Raw genomic sequence first — 25966 nt, 5'->3', positions numbered from 1 at the left:
GATAAATGAACAAAGGAAAAGAATGCATAATTACATAAAAATTGGGGCTTTAATAATAGCTTTGTAAGGTTTTATTGCCAATCTTAATTTTTATAAAAGTCTTCTGCATTTTAGACTCCATCATATTGTAAAATGATGTACCAGTATTTTAGTTATTGCATTGATGAACACCAGTTATTTGCTTGTTCTATGGAACATCATTGTAACGTTCCACTATGATGTGAAATAACTTAGTTTTACACTTGGGGCACTGACTAAAATGTTCATCATTTTGCAACAAGATGCAGGCTGCAACATAGTAATTACTAATGTTACTTAACCCTCTTAGCACCGTTGTTATTGATACAACCCCATAATGACAACAGAAATATGTATCTTCTGTGCTTCCAAATTTTTTAATACATGACTTTCTCCATCTGAGTCAGTTGTATCCAATGATGTTTTGTTCATTTTTATATTTACACACATTAAAATCTACTCAGTTTTTGCACAGAGTAATTCTGGGGTCAGTGTGATGCCAGTTTAAATTGTTTGTTTCTTGAGTGTAGCATTTATAAAAATAGAATGATTATCATGTTGAACAGCTGAAATGTGTGTTTTTATGTTCATTAAAATTCTGCCGATATATCCCATGTAAATTACTTTGGGTCTTTATGACCCCAGTGGTACTCAACGAAAAGGAAACATTCTGGTAGTAGGAGGGTTAAAGCAGCTATTATGAACTGGCACATCTCTACAGTATGGTCTTGATTCATTGTGCATGATCTATGAAATATGATATTGGGTTATTGTTATGGTTAAGCCTTCACTATGATTTGGGTTTAGAAATTAGTTAAACAGTGGGCCATAAGGTTACCATATGGGTCATTTCTAGCTTTCTTAACAGTTCTTTTGTAGTTGCAGTGTTATTTTCTGACTGGCATGGTGGATGTTCTAGAGTGCGGGGACACAGCAGACTACGAGGTGGCCATCATCGTGCACAGTGCTGGCTCTGTTGGTGACCTGTCAGAGGGTACTGCACAGTTAGCAGACAGTGCCAAATGGGCCTCTTACCTGGCACTTAATGTGTCTTCCGCTGCAGTGCTGACCGCGCAGTTCCTGGCTCTGCTACCACAGGGGGATGATGGCCCACGGCGTTACATCGTCAACATCACATCTCTAGCTGCCGTGGAACCCTTCCCATCTTTGGGGTACTATTGTGTGGGTCGTGCTGCTCGTCAGATGTACTTCTCAGTGCTGGCTGCTGAGAATGCATCACTGGCTGTGCTAAACTATTCACCTGGTGTTGTGGACACAGACATGGTGGCCAGTATAGAAAACGGTGCCTCAGACCCAGCCATCCGCAACAGCTTCTCAGATATGCGCAAGCGTGGTGACATCGTTTCCCCGGAGAAGACAGCTGCACGTCTGGCTGCTGTGCTGGAGACAGGTGCCTTCCAGTCAGGGAAGCGCATTGACTACTATGACCTCAAGGACTAGATGCGTTAGCTTCCTCTATCTGTGCTACCTAGCTGTAGCAAAACATGGAAGTCCCAGTCTGATACACTATAGTAATAAATGAGGTGTGTATTTTCAAAACTAGGGCAAGTGACTTCTAACAAATGTTGACGGAGGGAGGAGGAGGGGGGGGGGATAAATGCCTGGAAATAACAGCATGAGACATTCATACTGTACAGCGGTAATTACTCTATAACTACCCCACGACTGTGCAGAATTTGTACTGCTCACTTGTCCATTATGGCTGCTAGTGTCACAGCATTGTGGGAGAACTGATGCAAAATTTGGGGTCGTTCAGAGAAGCCTGTGACAAGCTGAATAATTGAATAGGTATCTGAAGCATATTCAGCTAGCATAATTGATAGCTCACTCTCAGAAAACTACAGGTACCCAAGTCTGAGTTATGTTCCAGCATACTTCCTCACTTGTGATATATTACCAACTGGTGTTTAATTTATTATTTCTGGTAATGAATGACAAGAAGAAGTGAATCTTTATACAGTAAAATGTTAAATCATGGAATCATTAATGTGTACTCCTTTGAAGGCACATCATTGCATTTCTGAAACAGGGCTCTCGGAATCATGTCCACAGTGTGGATATTTGTGTGGGGGAGGATACCTTCTATGTGTTAATATATGATTATAAATATGAATATAAATGACAGGTATACAAAACAGTGAATTTCCGTCTTGTTTGAAAACTGTAGTCCATACTGAAGGTCTAACGATATCATCCAAATAGCACATAATTTACAGCTACATGAATTTAAAAAATTAAAATCATAGTGTCCACATGAATAATATGAACAATGAACTCTTAAATAATGCCACATAGTTGTAAAGAAGACTGCAAATCTAAAATTACGTAAACCAAATCTTGTTACAAACAATTTTTCCTTCCCTTTTGTGCATTTACATTTCTGAATTCAGGCAATTCCACAACACTGTTCAATGCTGAAACACACAGTCTTGTGGTGATTAGATGAAATACATAAAAGACAAAACTTGCAGCACAAATTAATAACATATCTCATGTAATCATAAAATTATGTGTAAATAGCAGAAATAACATTTTTTGCTATCATGTTATGTCTGATGATCATTTGTGTTGTCTAAATAAACTGCTTTTAAAATGCACACATGAATGATACATGTATTGCACAACCACATGTGGTTTGGTGGAGGTGGAGGGGCCCTATTTAAGTTATGTGGCCTATACTTGCATGGATTGTGTGCAGATATCCAGCCCACATGGTATCCTGCATGACTCCCAGTTTTAATGTTTGTGAACAAAACCAGTTTTGAAAATATACATCTCAAATACCAATAAGCATTTCTTCATTATATCATAACATCATAACCTGTGTCTCATTGTAAATCATTTCTCTAACAAAACTATTAGGATTTCACAAAGCAGTGAAGTTAGAAATATAATGTTCATTTGTCCAATGAGTATCTCAGTCATGAATTTTTTTCAGATATGTTACTCCTGCATGATTAATAAGGGGATTTGTGTGTTACAACTAAGTAAAGGAATAATGGGACCTTGAAAGGTCAATATATTTGAGGTGCAAGTTCAGAGAAAGGTGGTTGGAATATTTATTTGGCATGAACTGCAAATGACAAAGGTTTTAGACAGAACTTGACTTTCATCTCAATGCACAACTCACCAGGCTGCAGAAATGCTGAAACTGATTATTTAATGTTTACTGTAAGTTATAAATTCGGTCTGTCTGCCCATCCTGATATCAAAATAAACACACCAAAATAGGATCCTGACATCATTGCAATCTCCTATCTGTGCTAAAAGTGTCAAAATTTGCACAAATTAAGTTGTTATATACCTTCATTACAAGTCCAGCATAGAAAATCTTCCATTGCACAACTCTTGTCAAAAACATCGAAAGGAGGGAATGTATTTAATTACCGGTTCATCATAAAATGCCAAGAAAACAATATATTCCCTGCTCTGTGTGCAACCTAAATGCATCAGATCATTGTAACCCCTGTTTCTCTGCTTAGCACTGAAACAACATTTCAAATTTCTTAACTTCGGGAAATAGAATTTCAAAGAACTACTATCGAAATAAAATTAACATTTCATTTTGCCTTGTAAGAGAAATAAAAATAAAGTTTACTGTTCTGCAATGTAAACTTAATTGTTCTTCATATTTCACACTGTGGTGTGTACACAGAACTGCTCTGGTACAAAATCTGTCCAGAAAATAACTTGACCAAAGTTTACTTGATGCTACTGTTCAGTACAGTGTACTTCCTTTGAGAAAGGTCAGTAGTTGAGATCTCTAGGTTGCATAATACATACATGGGCAATTGCCCTAAGCTTCTTTCTCATCAAGATTGAATGCTCCTTTTTTTTTAGGGTGTGGTCCTTTTGTAGTGTGTAATATAAGGTTAAAAAACAATATTTTGTTGATCCACAGTTCTTGTTCAAATTTTGAGTGGAGCTCAGCAAATCTGGAATCTGCAACAGTATTGCAGCAGGGCTTTTATGGATGTGTCCTTTCACAAAATTAAAAGTTCTGGGATGGCACATAATGCTGAAGATGGGTTGGGAGAAGCTGGATCATGAACTCTGTTGTGGATGTCCATTAAAAATCAAAATGGCAGATTCAGTGAATAGTGTGCACCAACTTTTGAATGCTTTCCATTATGTGCTCAGATAATAGCAGATATGTAATGGTGGACAAAATCACTGTGCAAGAAATCATTCCTGAAGATTTACCAGTGAGGAAAATGGGGTGGCAAACTTGCCCCCAAAGATTTAGCCCATGACCAGAGTGATACATGTGTTTTTTGTCAAGAACTTTTGAACTGGTCCTGATTTCTTAGGCAGCGAATTACACAACTTGGATTTTTAGAATGTGATCCAGAGATAAAAATGGCAGAAGTTGGCCTCTTTGTACCCATTAATGGGCACATGTGCCAAAGGTGATTGCAAAAGCCATGTTAATTGTGTTTCACTGCAAGAGTTTCATCCTCATGAGTGTGTACCCAAGAGGCAAAAAGTGAATAATGCTTTTTACATCAAAGTAATTCAAAAACTGAAAGAAAGGGTCAACCAAAACAGGATAGACATTGTCACTTTAACAACAGTCTTAGCCTCACATACCAGTTATATGTGCATATCGTTTAAACAACACTGCACCACTGCTGCAATACCCATACAGTCCCGCTTTGTTTCCTAGACTCCTTATTGTTTCCTCATGTGAAAGAAGCCAGGAAAGGATGGAGTTTTGGAACTGTGGAAAATGCGAGTGTCATTGATTAGGGCTCTAATTGTTCTGTCAAGGGCTCCGAAGATGTGTGTCTTCATAATTTCATGACATATTGACTTGTAAGTTGATGAAACCTTTGTAGTGGAGTTCCATGGTAAGAATGAATTACCCGAGTTTTTAAACCATGGTAATATTCAGTTTACAATGGAAGCCAAAAAGGGGAGCTACCTTCAAGTCTTGAATGTTTGATTCATTGCAAAGGTAGTGGCATCTTGAAACACATGGTTTATCACAAACTGACTCATACAGACTTGCATTTACATGCCAATAACTGTCACCACACCTTCTTAAAACTTGAGTTTTTAGTGCATATAGCATTGCTGACGAGTCATCTGTGGGAAGATCTTCTACATTTAAAAAGACTTTTTGTACCAACACTCCACAAAATATACACAAGGCACTACAGAGAAACCTAAAATTGAATGAGGAAGATGAGGTACAAAGAGTTAGAAAATCTGTCATCAGAAGTAGAGTGGATCCTCACCAAGTATAAAGTTAGTGTGATCTTTCACTCTTCACTGAAGACAGCAGCACTCATTAGTGCCATCAAAGGTAACTTGGTGTTCCACAAGGCTGGCTTTGCGAGATCTGCTGTGAATGTTGCCTTTCATACATCGAGCAGATGCCATCCATGAGAGATGCATGTAACACTGAAGGATGCAGTTCTTACAGCCCAATAAATTGCCTGTGGCAGAGCACTGCATCAAAGCTGGCCATTGTATTCTGTATGATGATGTCAAAATTCAGGCATGTTTCATAATTTTAGAACACTATGGTGAAGGAATCAATGGAAATAAGTTAAGTGAATGATTTAATTAATAGAGATAGCCATATCAACCTGGGCAAAGTGTGGGATCCAGCACTGTCCTTGGTCAAACTGTGAAGAAGTTGCTAAAGTGCAGCTACTATTGGGGCACTGATATTCCAGCATGAATTGAACAACCAATCACAGATTAAATTCATAGAAGGCTCTTTGCTGCCTAACGTCATTGCTGACCCTTGTGTATCCTGTGGCCTCAATGCAGTGTCACAGACTGTGCTGTTTAAAATAATAGATGCAGGTGTTTTATCTTCAGTCAGTCAGCTTACTCAGAAGATTACCAAAAAGTATGTGGCTGAACTATCAGTTGAAGAAATGGATTTTGTGTGTCTGCACACCACAAGTCTAGTGGATCAGTCTTCCAAGATGCTTATCAAGCACAAAAATCATACTGACTAAATTATACTGACTACTGAAGATCTCATTTTGAAATATTTCAACCATTTATGCTGATATGTTACAAAAATTTAACCGATTTCATTGCTTTACATTCTAGACTGACTTTCTATGCCTCTCATGGTTGTGTAAAAAAAATGTTGGTAAAACATATTGTTGTTGATATGGTTGCATGTAAACCAAGAGAAATATTTAGTATAAAAAACTGAGTGCTTAAAATGCTAGAATTTTTATGTCGATGTGATTACAATGTGAGCACCCCATGAATGGCAGAACTTCTAGAATATTTTGGAAAACAACTGAGAAAGAGACTGAAAAAGGTGACTCTTCTCTGAGAATAAGAAAGAGTCCCTTATTACATGTAATTGAGGATTAAGAGAACCAGCCAGAGTAGATCCTATCATGCTTGATCCAGATGTTCACATCTTGCAGCTCTTAGTAACTACAGTGCTCAAATGAATTAGGGGAACACTTGTATCAAAATCTGGTACATTAAGTCTATTTTGACACAGGTGGTGCCTGAGGTCTTGCTGCATAGCTTGAGATCTTCACTTTTGATGTGTGCAACATTTAAAGTCATGTGCCATCTAATGCTAATGCTGAGTAAGTTTTTAAGAACAGGACAGAAGCAGTGTATCCAGTCAGTGTGCATATAAATTCTGTGTGCAAGTGTGAGAAAGTGTTCTAGAGATTTGTGTAATATGTGTCATCAAACTCCAACCTGCAGGCCGCATGCAGTCCAAATCAAGCACCTGTGTGGCTCATGGTTCTCAGCCATACTTCATAACAACATTTGTCTACCAACTAAAACCCAAATCCCAAAATGTCAACTACTGTTCAGTTAAAAAAAATTACTAGGGTCATTCCAAAAGTAATGCCTCCTATTTTTATTCATGCAAACTACAGGAGGTACATAAATCACAACATCACAGATAAATAGAGCAATATTTCAGCTACAGACTGTCATTTTTCCACAGTCACCACCATTCAGTACACACTTTTGCCAATGATGAACCAGAGCCTGCATGCTGTGCTTGTAAAAATTGCAACCAGCTGAGGCTAATGACTTCCTTACAGCTTTGACAAAAGCATCCATTTTGAAAATGTACACAATGTAATCCATCCAACATAGGCCCAAAGAGGTGGAAGTCTCAAGGTGCTAATTTGGGACTGTACGCTGGATGTCGTAAGACAGTCCAGTGAATTTTGCAATGAGTTGCGTGATCGCAAAACTGGTGTGGGGCCTGATACAGTTATGTTGCAGGTGAAAGTTGGTTTTCTTCTTTGGCCTTACCCTGAATATTTGGGCTTTCAGCTTAATCAGCATCATTTGTAGCATACTGAATTGACTTTCTCCCGTCTCCATAACATCCAAAAGACCACACCCTGGCTATTCCAGAAGACTGTGCACATCACTTTGCCTGCAGACAGCTGTGTGTTGAATTTCTTCTTTGATGGAAAATTCGCATGTTGCTATTCCATGGACTCTTTTGGATTTTGGTTCATGATGGTGACACCATGTCTCATCTCTGATGATGTTGCATGATGGTGACACCATGTCTCATCTCTGATGATGTTGCCATTCAGAAAATAGACACCTTCAGCTTCATATTGGTCCAGCAGGTCCTGAAAAATTTTCATTTGATGAGATTTTTGTTCTTCTGTAAGCATCTGCAGGACTCATCTTGCAAAGATTTTGTGATAGCAAAGATGTTCTCACATTGTTTCCAAGGCATTACAGCTGACATTCAGTTTTGCACACAATTCTCTGGTTGTTATCCACTGATCAGCATGGATGAGTTGATCAAGGTGAATTCCACTGCGAGGGGTGACAGCTGTGCAGGGTTGACTAGGTGGTGGCTTGTCATGCACACCCTTTTCACCACCTTGAAAATGCTGTACCCATAGACTCACATTATGTCTATACTACCATCTCCATATATCTTCAGCAAGCATCAATGGATTGCAATTGGTGCAGTTTCTTCACCAGTGAGGGAGTCTATCACACATCGCTGCTTTATAGATGCCTCCATATCAGACTCCATTTTGGAACATTCCACTGCTGGTGCCAACTACTGCAGTATAACAGAACCACCTACAAATGAAAGAGGAAGGTTCAAGCATTAGCACTATGACGTTTGGCATGGACATGCAAAGTCACCACAAAAAAAATGGAGGCCTTCCTTTTGGAACAACCCTCATACTTACAGAGACAGTATTAAGATGCACTTAATTTTAATGGGTGTTGGTGAATTCAGCCATGAGTTAAACACGCTTAACTCAGGGGCAGGAGGGTAAGTAGCACAGCCACTATGGGGTTAGTGGTTGTGAAAGCGAAATGTTTTATGGTCTGTCTTCCAGCAATGACAAGTCGTGGATGTGTGCGACCTGTACCTGTCAGCTGCTATGGTATAAATTTTTATCAGAAGAAATATGATTTATGAATGCACATTATGGAGACTGTCATCTTCAAATAAGGTACTTATACATTAAATTAATCAGGGCTGTTGTAGTACAACACAGTGAGTGATGTGTTGAATTCAGTACTGCATTTAAAAACAAGTAAAAATGCTGTTATTAATCTGTCATCCACACACATAGTAAAAGAAGCAACACTTCATCACACAACTATAGCATCAAAACTGTTAGCATTTAGATTGGCAGGAATCTGAAACTGATCACAGTCTACATGAAGTGTTCCAAATAGTGCCAACTTTCAATGATCAGTACTGGGGGCAAGGGGGGGGGGGGCAGTAGCCACATTATCATGCCCTTACTAGAGCTAGTCTATTGTGGGTTCATAAAATACAAATTTATAAAGGTTACCAATATTAATATAAGGGCAGTCAAAAACTTTTTATTTGGTGGGGTTGATGTGGTGTATATGCAGTATGATGCATCTCTGATGTGGGTATACAAGTGCTGACATGTAGGTAAAGGATTAGTGTGCCATTCGTGTCCTATTGATGCATGTGCTGTTAACGTGGAAATGTGAACTATGGTGACATTATTGCTGAATGTGTCCAAGCAGGACCAGTGTGCTGCTATTCTTTCCATGGCCATCGTATGACACACACTAGTCAAGATTGAGCGAAGAATGAAGAATACGTATGGGGCAGCATGACTGTTGGAAACCACTGCTCTGGAAATGTGCACTAAGGGGGTACTGCTGCTTGATGATGATGCACATTCCCATATTGCAAATGCTGTAATGCAGAAGTTATGCCAACTCAAGTGGGAGACACTTGAGCACCTGTTCAATAGTCCTCATATCTCCCCATGTGATTAGCACCCCTTCAGTCCCTTAAAAAAGGCCTTGAAGGGCTGATGATTCATATCAAGTGTGCAGCAGGCAGTTACAGACTTCCTCATGCAGAACGATACCATGTTTTACCAAATTGGTATCTTCAGGCAAACGTATTGGTGGAATGATTGCCTCAATGTTCAAGGCAATTTTGTCTGGTTGTGATAACAGTTCTGGATTGTATGGCTTTTGAATGGAAACTTTTGGGCTCTCCCTGTAGTATGATCAATAAATATGTGGCCTGAGGAACTGGCTCATAATATTGGTGCAGGCTCTTGAGCAAAAACATTTGACAACTGCAGACCTAGTAGTATGTGAGAAACTGCATCCAGGCTGGCCAGCACATTGACCCTTCATTGTTAACCCACCAGGTAGATTTGATCCGAGGCTGACATACTTTCCCATCCCTGAAGCAGTTGTGTTAATACACTTAGCTACCCGGGAGCATTTCTTCAGAAGGAAGTGAGTACCAGTGTACCAGTGTTATCTAGTGAAATACACAGATGACAGTTGTTATTTGTGAACACTGTATTCAACCAAGCACATGCAGTGCAACATCTTAATCCATTTCAGGTTGCTAGGGCAAGCTGTTTGATCCAAGAGGGATGGACTTTCCATCTGTTGTGTTGCTGCAAATTCCAGCATCTCTCCATCTGTCATCCATAGGTTGTGGACATGCTACGGGGAGACAGTTCGGTACACAAGGCAAATTCGACAAGATTGTGAACACATTACAGTCTGATGTGAAAACTGATTTCCAGCCATCTTTGTGTTGTGGTGTTAACCACCAGAGCACTGAAAGCTGGGAAGGCCCATTGGAGTCACTGTCTCTGATCAGACAATAAGAAATGCATTTTGAGAAAGCACCTCATGACCCAGATGTCCGGTTCAAGTACGCCACTTGACATCTCACAACTCACTGTCAGTTCTGCTGCTCACAGGTCAACTGGCAAGTTCATCACAGATGAGTCCATGTTTCCTCTGACACCAGGTGATGGCCACATTCATCTGTGGAGACGTGGTGAGCAGCACCTGCCAAATGTTGTCAACGGATCTGGTCTAGGTTCTGTGATTGTGTGGGGAGGCATCAGTGTTGCTAACTGATTGAGACTTGTCTGTTGTCACCCCATCACCAAGCAGTACATTGAACAGATTCTGTTGGACAGTGTGGAGGCTGCTACATATGGTAGTGGCTCCAAATTTCTTCTCATGCATGATAATGCAAAGCCCTGTGTGATGGGTGTCTCCAGGAATACCTAGCAAAGCCTGGACATTGTAATAATAGAATGGCCAGCTGAGAGTCCCGATGTAAATCTCTGAGCATGTGTGGGACATGCTTGACAGATGTGTTTGTGTTCATTCTGTTCCAGCACAAACTCTCAAAGAACTCTGAAAGACTCTCACTGAAGAGTGGGAACTGATACCACAGTGTAACATCTGTAAACTTACAAGGAGCACACCACATAGGCATCATGTCACAATAAACACTCATACAAGGCATACATGTTACTGAAGCTCTCAAAGTCCGATGAAAAACACCTAAGATGCTAGGATGAATGATGGTTTCCACCTTTGGCACCTGCTGGACATTTCAGTATTTATCGTGTAAATGATTGAGAATGTAATGATACTTTGTAATGTTCTTAATCTGTGAAAGATAAAAGTATAATTTTGTAGCATACCTAGTCCTCAATTATTGCTCAATGGAGTATGGCAGATGCCTAAGGTCATGTTCCTCTGATTATTTTGAGCAATATATTAGAATAAGTTTTCATGGCTCACTTTATGGGGGAACAAATATGGAAGTGCTGCTCACAAACACTGCAGAAGTGCGTGACACATTGACTAACTGACTGTTAAAGGGTATTATTAACTCCTGGCTTTAGAACTGCTGGCATTCAATCTGTGTGTGAAATGGTTGTGTTGACTCTGGACTGCAGGATTTGGGAACAGTCAGGTTTAGGACTGGTTCACACATTTCACTAAGCTCTTTTAGAGCTTGAGAGGCTTTTGTACCATGGGTAGGGTTGTCAAAGGCCTTACTACCACGTCTTTCTGGAATGATAGTGGCATGTCGTGACTATGTGCTGACACCATACTGCTGAAATAGCATGACGGATGGCGTACTACTTGAATCCCTCAGTAGGCCAGTGGCTGCAGGTAAGCATTTGTAAAAGTTAAATGTCTGGTGCCAGATGGTGTCTATGGTGCAGAGGCCACATGGTGAGGACATGTGCACACCATCAGCTTCATTGGCAGAGAATGCTGCACCACATTATGCTTCCACAAACACATTGCACTGCCAATAGAAATCCTGTATATATACGCCACCAGTGTATTCAGTGCCACGCTAGTTATTCTGCATGCAGCTTCATCAAAGTCAGCTTCTAGATGCCCGCTGACTCCACATCCGATGACAGCCAGATGCCATGCCGCTCACTCGTCATCAGCCCACTCTGCCACAGTGCTGTTCTGCTGGAAGTGCGGTATCTCACTGGTGTCTGATTCTGGCTGAACTGTGGGTTTGTCTCAGGCTTTCATAGTGAGCTTTGAGTACACAAAGTTGCTTTAAGTGTGGACTTAAATTTATGCCAGTGTTATTCAGAGGTCTCCTTATATGCTGAGGAAGGCAATATTTCATTGAACAGACTTAATTATTTCATTGGATGTCTTTACCAATAGAATGTCCACCAGAAAGTGATTCTTATTGACAGTGGTGATCCAAGAATTAGTTAACTGCAATAATTGGAAGAGACTATTTTATTTTGTTCGCAGATTTGCAGAAGAAGAAGTGCTGTCAGCTCCATTTTCATCTTGTTTGTTTTTGATGCATTGATAAACCAATTTGTGCCTCAAACATTCAGAAATGAACTTTATTAATAAAATGTGTTTTGCTTTGGATACTTATGTGTTCTTGTTGGAGTGTCCCCACTGTGGGACACTTCAGTTAAAATTCTGGCCCAACTGTAAAACTGTTGGAAAAAGCTGGTTGAGGAAATATGTGCAGTGGCCTCATGTACACTTTGCTACATGAAGTTTGGCTGAATAAGAGGTAAAGACAAACCTTCTTCTACTTTTTATTCAAGGACCAACATTCCAAAACTGTAGCATGCAAATACAGGTTGTTGGAGTTGGAGGAGGAGTAAGGATACACTAAGGTTATCAGAAGCGTGAAGAAAAAACGGACCAACTTGAAACTATGGGGTGTAATCAAGAGGTCAGTCTGCACAAAATCCAGCACAGGCAACATTTTACGCAATTATGGACAGTTGCAGAGACAGCATGGCTCAATATTCCTGCAGGGGACTTCTAAGGACTTGTCGAATCCGTCATGTTGGGCTGCTGCACAGGGCAAAAGAAAGTCCAACACAATATTAGGAGGTGTCCCATGCCTTTTGTCATCTCAGTGTATAATCTGTGATTTTCTGTTCTATGTCCTTGTTCACTTCAAAGAATTTTTTCTCTAGGTCTTTTATAAAAATCTCTGCTATTCTTCTGGACAGACTATTGCCCATTGCTAATATATTCATATGCTGATACAAATGGTTGTTGAACTAGGAGGAGTTGAAAGAGAGCACCAGCTCCAGAAGTTGTCAGCACTGCCCCTTACATCTCTCTGAATTTTTTTAAACCAAGCTGTCCCTGATTAGGCACAGGTTCTAGTACTGACACTGCCCCTTGTTAGCTTGTTGTACAATAAACATCTGTCTCTCTTTACATTTCTTTAATCTTAATTACAGATATGACAGTGGAAAAACTGAAATATTTTGATGATTAAAGAAATTTTAATAAGTAATGCAGATCATTTTATTCACAAAGTAAACAATAACAACCCCATGTTGAATTAAAGAATACTATTTGTAAATTTCTTAAAGATGTTGTAAGAAGATGCAATGAAAATTCATTAAGAGAAACAAGTGAAACCACTGAAAGTATTAAGGAAACAAAATTTACACGGGGTAGACACCACATTAAATCATTCCCCTTCCCTGTCCCCTCTCCATCCTGGTGGCAGCCTGCACTGTAATTAAATAACAGATCTAAAATTGTACAAACATTCCAAGAGTTTCCTACATTATTATTTAGTTTCTTGTCACAGTTGCATGTATGTTCCTTGATGGTGACTATTTTAGAACAAGTCCGTTCATTATTGATCTATTGCCTGTGTCTTTCCATGTGATTGTAAAATAAGTCAAGAGAAATATATAAGAAAATTGTTGTTTTCTTACATGTACTTTGACTGACTGTCCTTGGCACAATTAACTTCCATGTACAATTTTGTCAAGGACAGACAAGTTAAATGTATACTGTAATGAGAAAACAAAACTTTCATCTAATACACTTGAATCATTTCACACTTACATGACAAAGATGCATACAATTATTCGAAAATGAGTGGCTAATTCAAAACTAGTCACCATTAAGGAATATGTATGCAGCTGTGACAGAAAGCTGAATAAATAATAAAATATATTTGCTGGTCCTTTATGCCAACAGGGTGTTGGAATTGCTCAATTTTCTTGAGTGTTGTATAATTTAAAACATAAATCAAATGCAAGTGTAAATAATAATGAAAATAACATTCTGGATTTAATGTAATTGGATAAATAAGAAGTCCACTCACCAAGGAGTTTTAGGTATGCAAGCTTTTGGAGCCAGTGGCTACTCCTTCCAGCAGAAGGGTTTAAGAGGAATGAAGGAAAAGACTGGAGAGGTTTAGGGAAAGGGGTAGAGTTTGGAAAAGTCACCCAGAATCCCAGATCAGAGGAGACTTACCAGATGGAATGAGAAGGAAAGGCTGACCTGGGGTTCTGTGTGACTTTTCCAAATTCTACCCCTATTCCTAAACCTCTCCAGTCCTTTTCCCTCACCCTTCTTCCTTTGCCTTCAACACTTCTGCTGGAAGGAGGAGCCACTGGCTGCAAAATCTTGCATGTCTAAAACCGTTTTTTTATATGTTTTATTTTGCCACCACTTGGTGAGTAGATTTTTTTATATGTCCACTTACATCACACTGTCAAAAATTAATTATTTTCATTGTTATATTCTGGATTTAATGTCAGATCAGGTGTATAGTGTGTATCAGAGTACAAAAAATGGGAACTTACTTGCAGATTGTTTCAATCAAAATAATTAAAAGTGCAAAAGTTGTACAAAAGGAACTGCAAAATTATTTTCAGTGCTTGCAAAATAAGACAATATTCCAAACTGGAAAAACACTAATTATTCTCCTTCACAGGAGATAGTCATGATACGAATAATTCTCCATAATGTGCAACATATTTACTAAAATTATTGGCAGCTAGACAGAAAAAAACATTTAAATTGGGTAAAAGTAGAAGTGGGCTTAAGAAATGTACATAGTATGAGGGCAATGGCAAACCACCTCAGCTAGGACCTTGCCTAGTAGGCGGTCTGGGTCTCCCACATCGTCCCCTATGCTCCTCGGAGTCTGGGACCTCACCATCATCATCATAGTATCAGGGGCCAATTGCAAGTTGTGAACACATTAACAGAACAGTGCTAAGAGTATGAAGTATCAGTTTGTTTGGGAGTAATAGATTTGGGAAAAGTTTTGACTTTGTTTCAACAAACTCTGCCCTGGCAGACTTCCAGAAGCAAGAGTGATTCAACCAACATTAGTATACTGAAAATATGCACATTAGTGCTTCAATGAGAATTCATCAAGACCTGTGCCTAATGACCTTGTTGTCAACAGGACATTAAACCCTAACTTTCCTTTTCCTTCATGAGGTTAGTGAGAAACTGAGATTGAAACAAAAATTAAGCCATGAAATTTAATGTCAATAAAACTTTTCCCAACAATCCTAGAGAAAGTTTACATTTCTTTTAACTGCAACAATGAAAAAGAAATTAGTGTTAATGGACTACCTTCATGTTGTGGATGACACTGTACTTCTGCCATTACAGAAGATAAACAACAACAAGGAATGGAAAAACTGAAAATGACTATACTGCCCAAAATTTATGTATTCTTTGCCTCCTTCAACAAGCAAACATCGTTCCTTATTAGGGCTCCCATTTACACAGACAATTAATTGTTTCCTATATCTTTTATCTGCCTGTGATCAACATTACCAGAAATTAAAACTGAAATAAGAATACGTAACTTAACAACAAACAAGAATAACTGCCATCAGAAGCAAAAACCAATTTCACAAGGATAGGTTCAGTTGTGCTGGTGTACACACTTGGTGGCCCATTTTAAACTCTGAGCTCAGTGGGGAAAGGCACATTCAGCAAAAGTTGTTTTCCCCTAAATGGATTTTAACCTAATCAGTGGTGTCATTCATTGTCTGAGATCAATGGACAGCCAACGTGTTTGAGACTGCACCTGCTTGGAAAGGAGAAGCAGGTCCAGTAGACCATTGGAATCTATGACAAGTGGGATACCAACCATGTGCCGCATGCAGACTGTATAAGGGCATACATTCCAAAATTATCAGAGAATGGTGGTATTAGAAGAACCAATGTGAAGAGGAAAGCAAGAGAGCTGCAACAAACTTGAGATATGTAAAAAGGTCTGTAATTGGGGAGAAAATACTACACATTGCCCATCCAGTGAGCTAGACCTCAAAACTTCAGAATAAACCTTGTATGGGGGTGATAAAAGGTTTCAAAAGGCCTGAAACTCGCCAAAGATGGACTGGATTTCTTACTGGTTGATATCAGCTTCTTTGTTTTACATATGCTTGATTATGTCTTAATTGACCTATTATTTGTGCTGATTTCTCTGTTGATGTATAGTGAAAATCACGTCTGGTCTTGTGGACCATCAGTTCCACAATGATCAAGCAAATGTAGCTGTGTGTCATCATTTGCAACTGTTTCACAGCCATGACCCAGCTGTATGCCAAATACACTGACGGGCAATAATTGTTCCACGGCAGCATGATGAAACCACCAGTATACCTACAACTACTGAATGTTCAACATGGGCCTTAAGGTACTGACATCTTTTAACCCTGCTGACTTCTCACACAAACTAGGTGATTTAGATGCACAGCTAAGTTAACAATAAATCAACTAGATAAGTCTCTTGTGTGGGCAAACATCTTATTTTTCTGTAAAGTTCATAGGTTCTTTGTGTTGTTCTTATACATGCAACAAACGTGGTTATATATTTTTAAGCATTTGGTGAGATATCCCATTCATACCACAAATGACAGATTCAAAATTGGTTGTTGTAAATTTGTGCCCAAAACTGAATCAAAATACAGGATGTATCAAAAAGAATCATCAGATTTGAAAAAATCATAACTATTATGTTATTTGAGATATGTGCATGAACAATGTACTGTTGGAAAGGGAAAACTGGAGTTTTACATAGTTCTCATTTGGTAGCAGCAGTGTGTGCCCACTTCAGTTCTAATGCAACTAGTGCCAGGACAATGGGAAGTGTTTTGTGTTCTGCATTTTGTTCAGTGTTACTTTTTACTAAGTATGTGTGGATCCTTCTACAGTACAGAGCATTAGGTGATGGCATGAACAATTCTGAGCAACAGTTTGTTCATGTAAATGCAAATTGCAGGGCCATTCCCAAGTGTGTGATACGTACATTGAATGCATCTGCCATAGATTCACAAGGTGTCTACAGAAACATGTTTGCCATGCAGCTCGAAAGCTCCATGCCCCCTGTACATCTGGCATGTGTTGTGTCAGCGTTTACACATGAAACGAGACAAAATTCAGCTACAGCAAGCTCTTCATGAATGTGACGAACAACTACATGTGGAATTCTGTAATTTCATTCTTGGCAAGATGGAGGATGACAGTTTTCTTCCATGTGTAGTGTTTGGTGACGATGCAACATTCCATTTAAATAGGAAGATGAATCATCGTAATGTGAGAATGTGGGGTATGAAACAACCACATGAAGCTGTAAAACATTAGAAGGACTCTCCAAAATTTAATGGGTTTGTGCAGTCTCATGGGAAAAGCTGTGTGATTCATTTTTCTTTGCCGAGACCACTGTTACCAAAAGCACAAGCATGTATCTCAATATGCCGAAGAACTTTCTTTTCCCACAGTTGGATACTGATTTGAACAACTTCATTTACCAACAGGATGGGGCACCACCACACTGGCATCTGGAAGTGTGAGAATTTTTAAATTAAAGGATTACTGAACGATGGGTTGCACAGGGACACCAGACATGACTGTACATGATTTCTTCTTGTGGAGATCTGTGAAAGACTTTATGCACCTCCTGTATTGACAACAATAAATGAACTAAGACATTGCTTAACAGCGGAGGTGGAAGCTGTAACTCAAGAAATGATTATTTGCAATGTGAGAACAATTTGAATACCGCATTGACATTCAATTCAATTCAATTTATTAGTGTCCTTGTAATACATGATCAAAATGACATAGGACTTGTCAATAAACATTACAATTTAAAATACATGTACTTGAAAATTTATATTTGAATTTACTTGTCACTTAGACATTACAATTTTAATAGAACTATAAGAACATTAACATAAAAATATACAAGTAGGAAAAAAAAAAAGGCAAGTGATTCTCACATCAAAGATTATTTCCATTCTTACATTAACACTGTTTAGCACTTTCATAGAAACAGCAAGTATTTAAGTGGGAGCAATTACACATATTTATTATGTCAGGGAAATATTAACTGCGCTTTCATTGTCAATGATCCATAAACTCTTCAATACTGTAAGAATTATTGCTCAATAACATGTTTTTTAATTCTCTTTAAAATATGTGCAGTTTTGGTATTATTTTTAGTTCTTTGGGGAGAGCACTGTAGAGGATTTTGGGTTGGTATAGTACACTTTTGTGTTACATAGCTGTTTTATGAATTTCTCTGTGGAAATCATTCCTATTCCTCGTTTCGTAGTTGTGAAATTCTCTGTTTAATGTAGAAAATTCTTAGTGTTCTTTTAAGAAACATATGCTTTCAAATATGTATAAGGATGGTAGTGTCATGATTTTTAATTCTTTGAAAGCTTGCCTACAAGAGTCTCTATATCCTATACCTTTTATTATTCTGACTGCCTTCTTTTGTAGTCTAAATGAATGTTTTGTTAGACTGTTGTTCCCTCAAAACTGTACACCGTATCTTAATAAACTGTGCATGAATGAGAAATAAACACACAACACTGTTTTAATATTACATGAGCTATTAAGCATTCTAAGTATATTACATGTTTGACTTAATTTTTTGTTTAATGATATTACACGCTTTTCCCATCTTAAGTGTTCATCAAACCATACTCCCAAGAATTTAGTGTATGATGCTTGTTCAATCTTACACTTACCCAGTTCTACTGTAAGGTTAGTTTTTATTTTATTTTTAATATGTCTGAAGTTCATCCACGTTGTTTTTTTGGCATTCATAATGAGTCTGTTTTCATTAAACCATCTGTCTGCTTTGTCTGTTGCTAATGTGACTTTTTCCTGTAAGTCAGCTTCACTATTTGTTTTAACAAACAAACTTGGATCGTCAGCAAACAGTACTACTTCTGCTTCAGATAGTTGACTTGGTAGGTCATTGATAAATATTAAAAACAGTAATGGCCCTTATACAGATCCCTGGGGTACTCCGTACAAAACTCTCAATGAATATGTCCTATCTGCATGGTTTATCTCCACCTTCTGATACCTGTCTGACAGATATGATTCAAACCATTTGTGGGCAACTCCTCCTATCCAATAGGCATATAACTTCCTAAGCAGTAACTTATGGTTGATGACATCAAAGGCCTTGCCACAATTTAATTCCTTTCTATTTATGGAATTTAGAACAAGCTGCAAAAAATTGAAGATGTACATATTGAACACTTATAAGAAGGTATAAAAAATCTTTTTGAGTTTTCTGTTCATCAAAAAACAAAAATTTATTGTAAATGTGTATTAGTCTCAGAAATATAGACATGCTAAATTGGATGATTATTTCTGATGCACACTGTGTTATGTAACCAAACCTATTACTTGCAAATGGATTACAAATTTAATAGAGTGAGTTTGAAAGTAAGCCTGGAAACCAGTTGCAGTAAAACTAAAATGATGTGTGACCAACAAATCAAAATTAAAATTTTGTAAATTAAGAAAGGAAACATAAAACCAGTGGATTAGTTTTCATATTCATGGAATCTGAAGACAAAGCAGAATTGACAAGGAAAAGAGTGAACAGAAGAGTTAAAATGTCTTGCAATGTAGGGTTCTTGAAAGTAGGCTCAAAAGTAAGCTCCAGATCCGTCTGAGACGAAAGTTTACAGTGTGTGTACCAGTGAAAGATGAACTCTGAGTGTGAAAAACATGCAAAAAAAAACAGTGAGATTTACTTCAGCAACAAATGGAAAGTTGCACAAATTTAAGTGACAGGAAAACAAACAAAGTAATGGATCAAGGAACATACTGGAGTTGTCATAATTATTACTACAAAATCAAAATTAACTGAAGGGGGTAGAACACGGAGCCAGGAAAATGGATGATACATGACTCAAAGAAGATTTTGCTGGGTTTCAAGAGACGCTATGGATGGAAAAGTGAAGAGCACTTCATCCACACTTAGCAGTAGCAGCAGCACCGGCAACAGTAGTAGTAGTAGTAGTAGTAGTAGTAGTAGTAGTAGTAGTTGTTGTTGTTGTTGTTGTAGCAGTAGTAAATAGTTACACTCCCACTTGGTACCATGCATCATTGTCTATCTTTGGTACAGGTCAAGGAAACTGAAAATTATCAACACAGCTGTTTATGAAGATCAATGTATTCCCTAAAAATTTACAATGGAGTTGAGTTTTATTAAATTATTATTGATGATTTGATGAACAACGCTAGTCAGCTTAGGAACCATTGTAGTATGTGAAACAATTTAAAAATGTGTAAATTCTAAAAGTTTACAGTTGTAAACAGTGAATGCTCTTGCAGTGCTTGTCTAGTTGAATCAATACATTCCCTTTTGAGAATATGATCCACATTTGGTAGAATGTAGAGCAGCTCCATAATGCTAGGAGTACATTATGTTCTGTGATGCCCTCACTGTTCAACTATTGTGCTCTAAACTAACAGGATCTATGAACATATTGCAGACTGTGTTGCTCCATATATTGATAGAGAAACAGACATGGATATTTTTCCACTGTGCCAAATAGGTATTACTGCAGCCATATGTGATTGTGACATATGGTAGTAATTGCAACTCAGATATTTCATCAATCATAGAATTAATGTAAGCACTTCATAATTGGTACTGAACCAATGATAAAATTCAAGTTGCACTGCACAGTTTGCATTGTGAAGATGTGTGTGGTGAAATTGGTATGAACATCCTGCATATATTGTCCACCATACATACAGTGTCTGACAAAAAGAGTGAAGTGCCTGGAAAGTGAGGACGAAAGAAAATGAAAATTCATGGTTTGAGAGTGAATGTGATGCTATTTCAAAGATTACAAAATTGAGTCAAATTTACGAAGAACTTGGTAATTATAAGTATGATGATGCACTCTCTCTGACCTGGATACACACACTGATTACATTGGGAAGGAGATCATAAAGTTGTTGTATCCTCTCCTGATGCAAGCTGACCCACAGCTGTTGGAACTTCTCCTTGATGTCCTGTATACTGGCACTAGAATGGAGGTGACATCAAGCTGGTCTGGATCTGGGCGCAGGAATACCTTGACATTACATAGACAGATCATAGAGACATGTACCATGTGTGGACCAGAATTGTCCTGTTAAAAAATGACACCACGTAATTGTCACATGAGGATGTAGGATGTCTGTGACGTGTTGTTGTTGCAACAGAATTCTCTCGATCACTGCTGGCGATGACCTAAAGTCACACACAATGGCTCCCCACACCATGACTCCTGTGTAACACTGCTGTTCCTCTCCAAAAAAATGGAAGAGTGGGATGTCCCCTCACACCACTGTCATACTTGTTTATGATGGTCATGTGGGTAGTGCAGAACTGCAGTTCATTGCTGAACACAGTGCAGTGCCATTCATCAGCAGTCTGTGCTTCCCAGTCATGGCACCACTACAAACACAGCAGTTTATGATGTGGTGTTAATGGCAACATACACATGGGATGATAATTCCTCAGTCAGCTGCTGCTAGTATCTGTCCCATGGTGCAGGCTGACAGAATGTTGCAGGGAGTCTATTACTTGTTCGCAGATGGCAGGCAAAGATGTGAAGGGATTACGATGCGTGTGGTACAAAATATGGTCAAAGGATAATCATCTTGTGGTGCAGTTCTTCTTTTTGTCTCCGTGCTTGCTAAGAAAATGGGATGAGAAGTTCCGCCTCGTGCAAGACACCTTTTTTCTTTTGTTTCACCCATACATGTTTCAGCACTTTTGTGCCATCATCAGTGGGTTTTATTTTTATTTTTAAATTATATTATTGTCCTCTTGTTTTGGTAGCTGTTATGCTACACAATATACAACATGTCATAGTTTAAAGTTGTGGTACGTTTTCCTGTTTTGTTGGAGAAGTAAATGGGCTTACTTCTTTGCCTGTGTTCGTGTGGTAATGCAATTTTACGATTACTCATCCCATATGGTCAAAGGGATTGACTAGGACCCTGATGATAAGTATCCGTGCCCTCTCATTCCCATGCAGTCCAACTTCGGGCCACTGGCACATCTAAATGCTCACTAAATGTGCATATTGCAAATTTTGATGAGCTGGCCATTTGTGATTCACGATGAGATTCCCTTCACTGTCAGGTGCTGATAACATTGTCTTACACAAGTATGTGGTGTACCTATGTTCTTCAGTGGTCACTCAACATCTGATGTTGTTTATATCCTGTATATACCCTACCAGACCCAATAACAACACTGAACATGAAAAAAGTAATGACAAAGAGCTGTGACTCTAATGATCTACATACCTGTCATCGATGATGCATATGTATAGAAAGTCGCATTTACATCTGACCATGTATTCTGGGTATTTCACTTTTTTTTTTCAGGGAGTGAATATTCATGATGAGGGGAAGAAAGGGGGTAGTTTCAAGAGTCTTCTTAATGTTGAGGTAAAGAACAGATATGGTCTCTTCTCTGTTGAAGGGGAGTTTCATTCAGCTGTAAAAGTAGGGTGCAATACACAGTTAACAATAATGTAAGGGACAGGTTGGAACTACGTTCAATAGGAAGAGAAATATCTGGCTGTTAGGTAGCAGTCCTGGGACAGTTGTAGGCCAACAGATGCAGGAAAAGCTAGTATCAGGGTATGAAGTCATAACTATTGTATCACTTTGTCAGGTAATAGAGGAGACTGAGATTCTGCCGAGAAATTTGAGTGAATGGAACAAAATATTGATAACTGGGGAGCAGGCAACAGTCAAGCGAAGAAGGGAAATTATGGCACTGAGTGTGACCTGGAGCAGCTAGGTACAGGAACCTAAGAGATAAGTGGTGGCTCTTTTGAAGTTTGATAAGTTTCCAAACAAAAAAGAGGTGATCTTTGGCTGGGATCAAATACTTATTCTGTATTCTCAACTTCAAAGAACTGATTTTGATCTTCCTGCAGTTGGTATGGAAAGCAAGAATAAATCAACGTCCTGGAGATATTATGTACCATGAATACTGATTATAACTGAATTTTTTTGTGATTTTAATTACATTAATCAACAATCATGGTAGCAGAAATATATAATTTATAAGAGCATTCTTTAAACATTCCCATCAATTACAGTGTCTACTTGAGGCACATGTAAAACACTGTGCATGTTTGTTACATGACAACAGTCCCCAAAGTATAGCATTACTAATATTTCCCATGTTTGGCTCTGTTTACAATTGCTGTTGACATATTATTAGGTTTTCAGTTAATTAGTGAGAGTGTGAAATTGCTGGCAACAAAATTTGAAAGAAGGGGAAAGGTAAAGCTATTACTTGTCAAGCTCTGCAGTGGCATGATCAAGCCAGGATGAATAAAGCTACCAGGAAAGTTGACTAAGACTTGAATGGACTGTAGCTGACTTTGGGTGGGGCTCACACTGATGATGTACCAGTTTCTGCTTTTAGGATATGGGGGTTGACAAGACACAGCCTACACCTTGAGAGGAGGTGGAAGAAAGAGTGCCCTATTATCAAGTATCTCCTTCAAGATAAAATTAGGGTATTTGTGAGATTTCAGATTCTTGCTATCAAGTATTACATAGTCAACATACATCAGTTTTAAGCGCTGTGATGTTGCCTACCCAACTAAATATTGTAGGGAGACCAGAAATAGTGCTAGGAAAATGTGGCGGCAAAGGTCGCAAGAAACTGGAGTGCAGTTAGATATCAAGAGTATACCCTAAACCAGGGATCTCCAGACATTTTAGCCTAAGAGCCATACTGGCCCACTGGGGTCAATACATAGCTATACTCAAAGTTTTCTTGAAGCCTGATACTCTAGCACAGCATGGAACTCCTCAGTACAATTCATAAGTTTTCGTAAAACTTACCACTGCTGCCATTAATTAAGAGCTGGCACTGGGTAGCTCTGTAGTTGTCATTACAAAATGAACTGCATATTGTTAGACCTGGAGTGGTGCCCTTAATTGCATTTCATAAATATTGCTACAAATAAATACTACTCATGAGCATCATTGTAACATGCTTTCATGAAATCTTGTTGCTTCTGTGGATCATTAAAATTTCAAAAAGTTGTCAGGACATAGCGTGAGCTGCATATACACTCCTGGAAATTGAAATAAGAACACCATGAATTCATTGTCCCAGGAAGGGGAAACTTTATTGACACATTCCTGGGGTCAGATACATCACATGATCACACTGACAGAACCACAGGCACATAGACACATAGACACAGGCAACAGAGCATGCACAATGTCGGCACTAGTACAGTGTACATCCACCTTTCGCAGCAATGCAGGCTGCTATTCTCCCATGGAGACGATCGTAGAGATGCTGGATGTAGTCCTGTGGAACGGCTTGCCATGCCATTTCCACCTGGCGCCTCAGTTGGACCAGCGTTCGTGCTGGACGTGCAGACCGCGTGAGACGACGCTTCATCCAGTCCCAAACATGCTCAATGGGGGACAGATCCGGAGATCTTGGTGGCCAGGGTAGTTGACTTACACCTTCTAGAGCACGTTGGGTGGCACGGGATACATACGGACGTGCATTGTCCTGTTGGAACAGCAAGTTCCCTTGCCGGTCTAGGAATGGTAGAACGATGGGTTCGATGACGGTTTGGATGTACCGTGCACTATTCAGTGTCCCCTCGACGATCACCAGTGGTGTACGGCCAGTGTAGGAGATCGCTCCCCACACCATGATGCCGGGTGTTGGCCCTGTGTGCCTCGGTCGTATGCAGTCCTGATTGTGGCGCTCACCTGCACGGCGCCAAACACGCATACGACCATCATTGGCACCAAGGCAGAAGCGACTCTCATCGCTGAAGACGACACGTCTCGATTCGTCCCTCCATTCACGCCTGTCGCGACGCCACTGGGGGCGGGCTGCACGATGTTGGGGTGTGAGCGGAAGATGGCCTAACGGTGTGCGGGACCGTAGCCCAGCTTCATGGAGACGGTTGCGAATGGTCCTCGCCGATACCCCAGGAGCAACAGTGTCCCTAATTTGCTGGGAAGTGGCGGTGCGGTCCCCTACGGCACTGCGTAGGATCCTACTGTCTTGGCGTGCATCCGTGCGTCGCTGCGGTCCAGTCCCAGGTCGACGGGCACGTGCACCTTCCGCCAACCACTGGCGACAACATCGATGTACTATGGAGACCTCACGCCCCACGTGTTGAGCAATTCGGCGGTACGTCCACCCGGCCTCCCGCATGCCCACTATACGCCCTCGCTCAAAGTCCGTCAACTGCATATACGGTTCACGTCCACGCTGTCGCGGCATGCTACCAGTGTTAAAGACTGCGATGGAGCTCCGTATGCCACGGCAAACTGGCTGACACTGACGGCGGCGGTGCACAAATGCTGCGCAGCTAGCGCCATTCGACGGCCAACACCGCGGTTCCTGGTGTGTCCGCTGTGCCGTGCGTGTGATCATTGCTTGTACAGCCCTCTCGCAGTGTCCGGAGCAAGTATGGTGGGTCTGACACACCGGTGTCAATGTGTTCTTTTTTCCATTTCCAGGAGTGTAGTATCAGCACTGTGGGACATCTTCCAGCCACAACATTCCTTGCCACGCAGCAACAATAGTGGTTGCCTTTTCATTCCGTGCAGTCACTGCTAGCATGAGCCAAGAAAAGTTTGACAGACTCTAGTTCATGATGTCAACATACTGTAGTGCTTAATTAAGCACAGAGTTTTGTTTCAGTGATAGACAGTGATTGAGGTGCTCATGGTACAGGGAGTGGGGGTAGACTCCACTCTGCAGTTGCTGGTGGCACTAACAGACAATTAGTGTCCAGGTCATTTCACTGCCACTGTCATGGTGATAGCTGACACATGTGCTGAGCTTAATGTATTGTGATGACTACTGCTGACAATGCTGAATGTATAATAGTGATTTTTGTGGAGAGTAGAGAAGTGCAATAGTACATCACTGTCTTGTGGGTAGTGGCAACAAGTGTGATGTGAAAAGCAAAGTATAACGGGATTACTACGTTTTCTGACTACAGTTTCTTAATGAATATACAGTGTGTTCAACAGTGAGGAAAGCAAATTAGAG

The 25966-nt window shown here is 39.7% G+C and overlaps 1 protein-coding gene across 1 annotated transcript in view; it reads left to right on the top strand.

Moving 5' to 3' along the window:
• LOC126203632 (sepiapterin reductase) overlaps nt 1-3598 on the top strand; it is a 172680-nt gene extending 169082 nt beyond the window's left edge. Inside the window, exon 3 of the mRNA XM_049938005.1 lies at nt 938-3598. Within this exon, the coding sequence (XP_049793962.1) occupies nt 938-1479 (542 nt within the window). The 3' untranslated portion in view covers nt 1480-3598. The remainder of the gene's footprint in view (nt 1-937) is intronic.
• Nucleotides 3599-25966: the final 22368 nt, after the last annotated feature.

The sequence above is a fragment of the Schistocerca nitens genome, chromosome 9, assembly GCF_023898315.1.
Source record: "Schistocerca nitens isolate TAMUIC-IGC-003100 chromosome 9, iqSchNite1.1, whole genome shotgun sequence".
Lineage (NCBI taxonomy): Eukaryota > Metazoa > Arthropoda > Insecta > Orthoptera > Acrididae > Schistocerca > Schistocerca nitens.
Note: the sequence above shows the minus strand (reverse complement) of the source record. Positions and strands in the feature narration are given on the sequence as shown.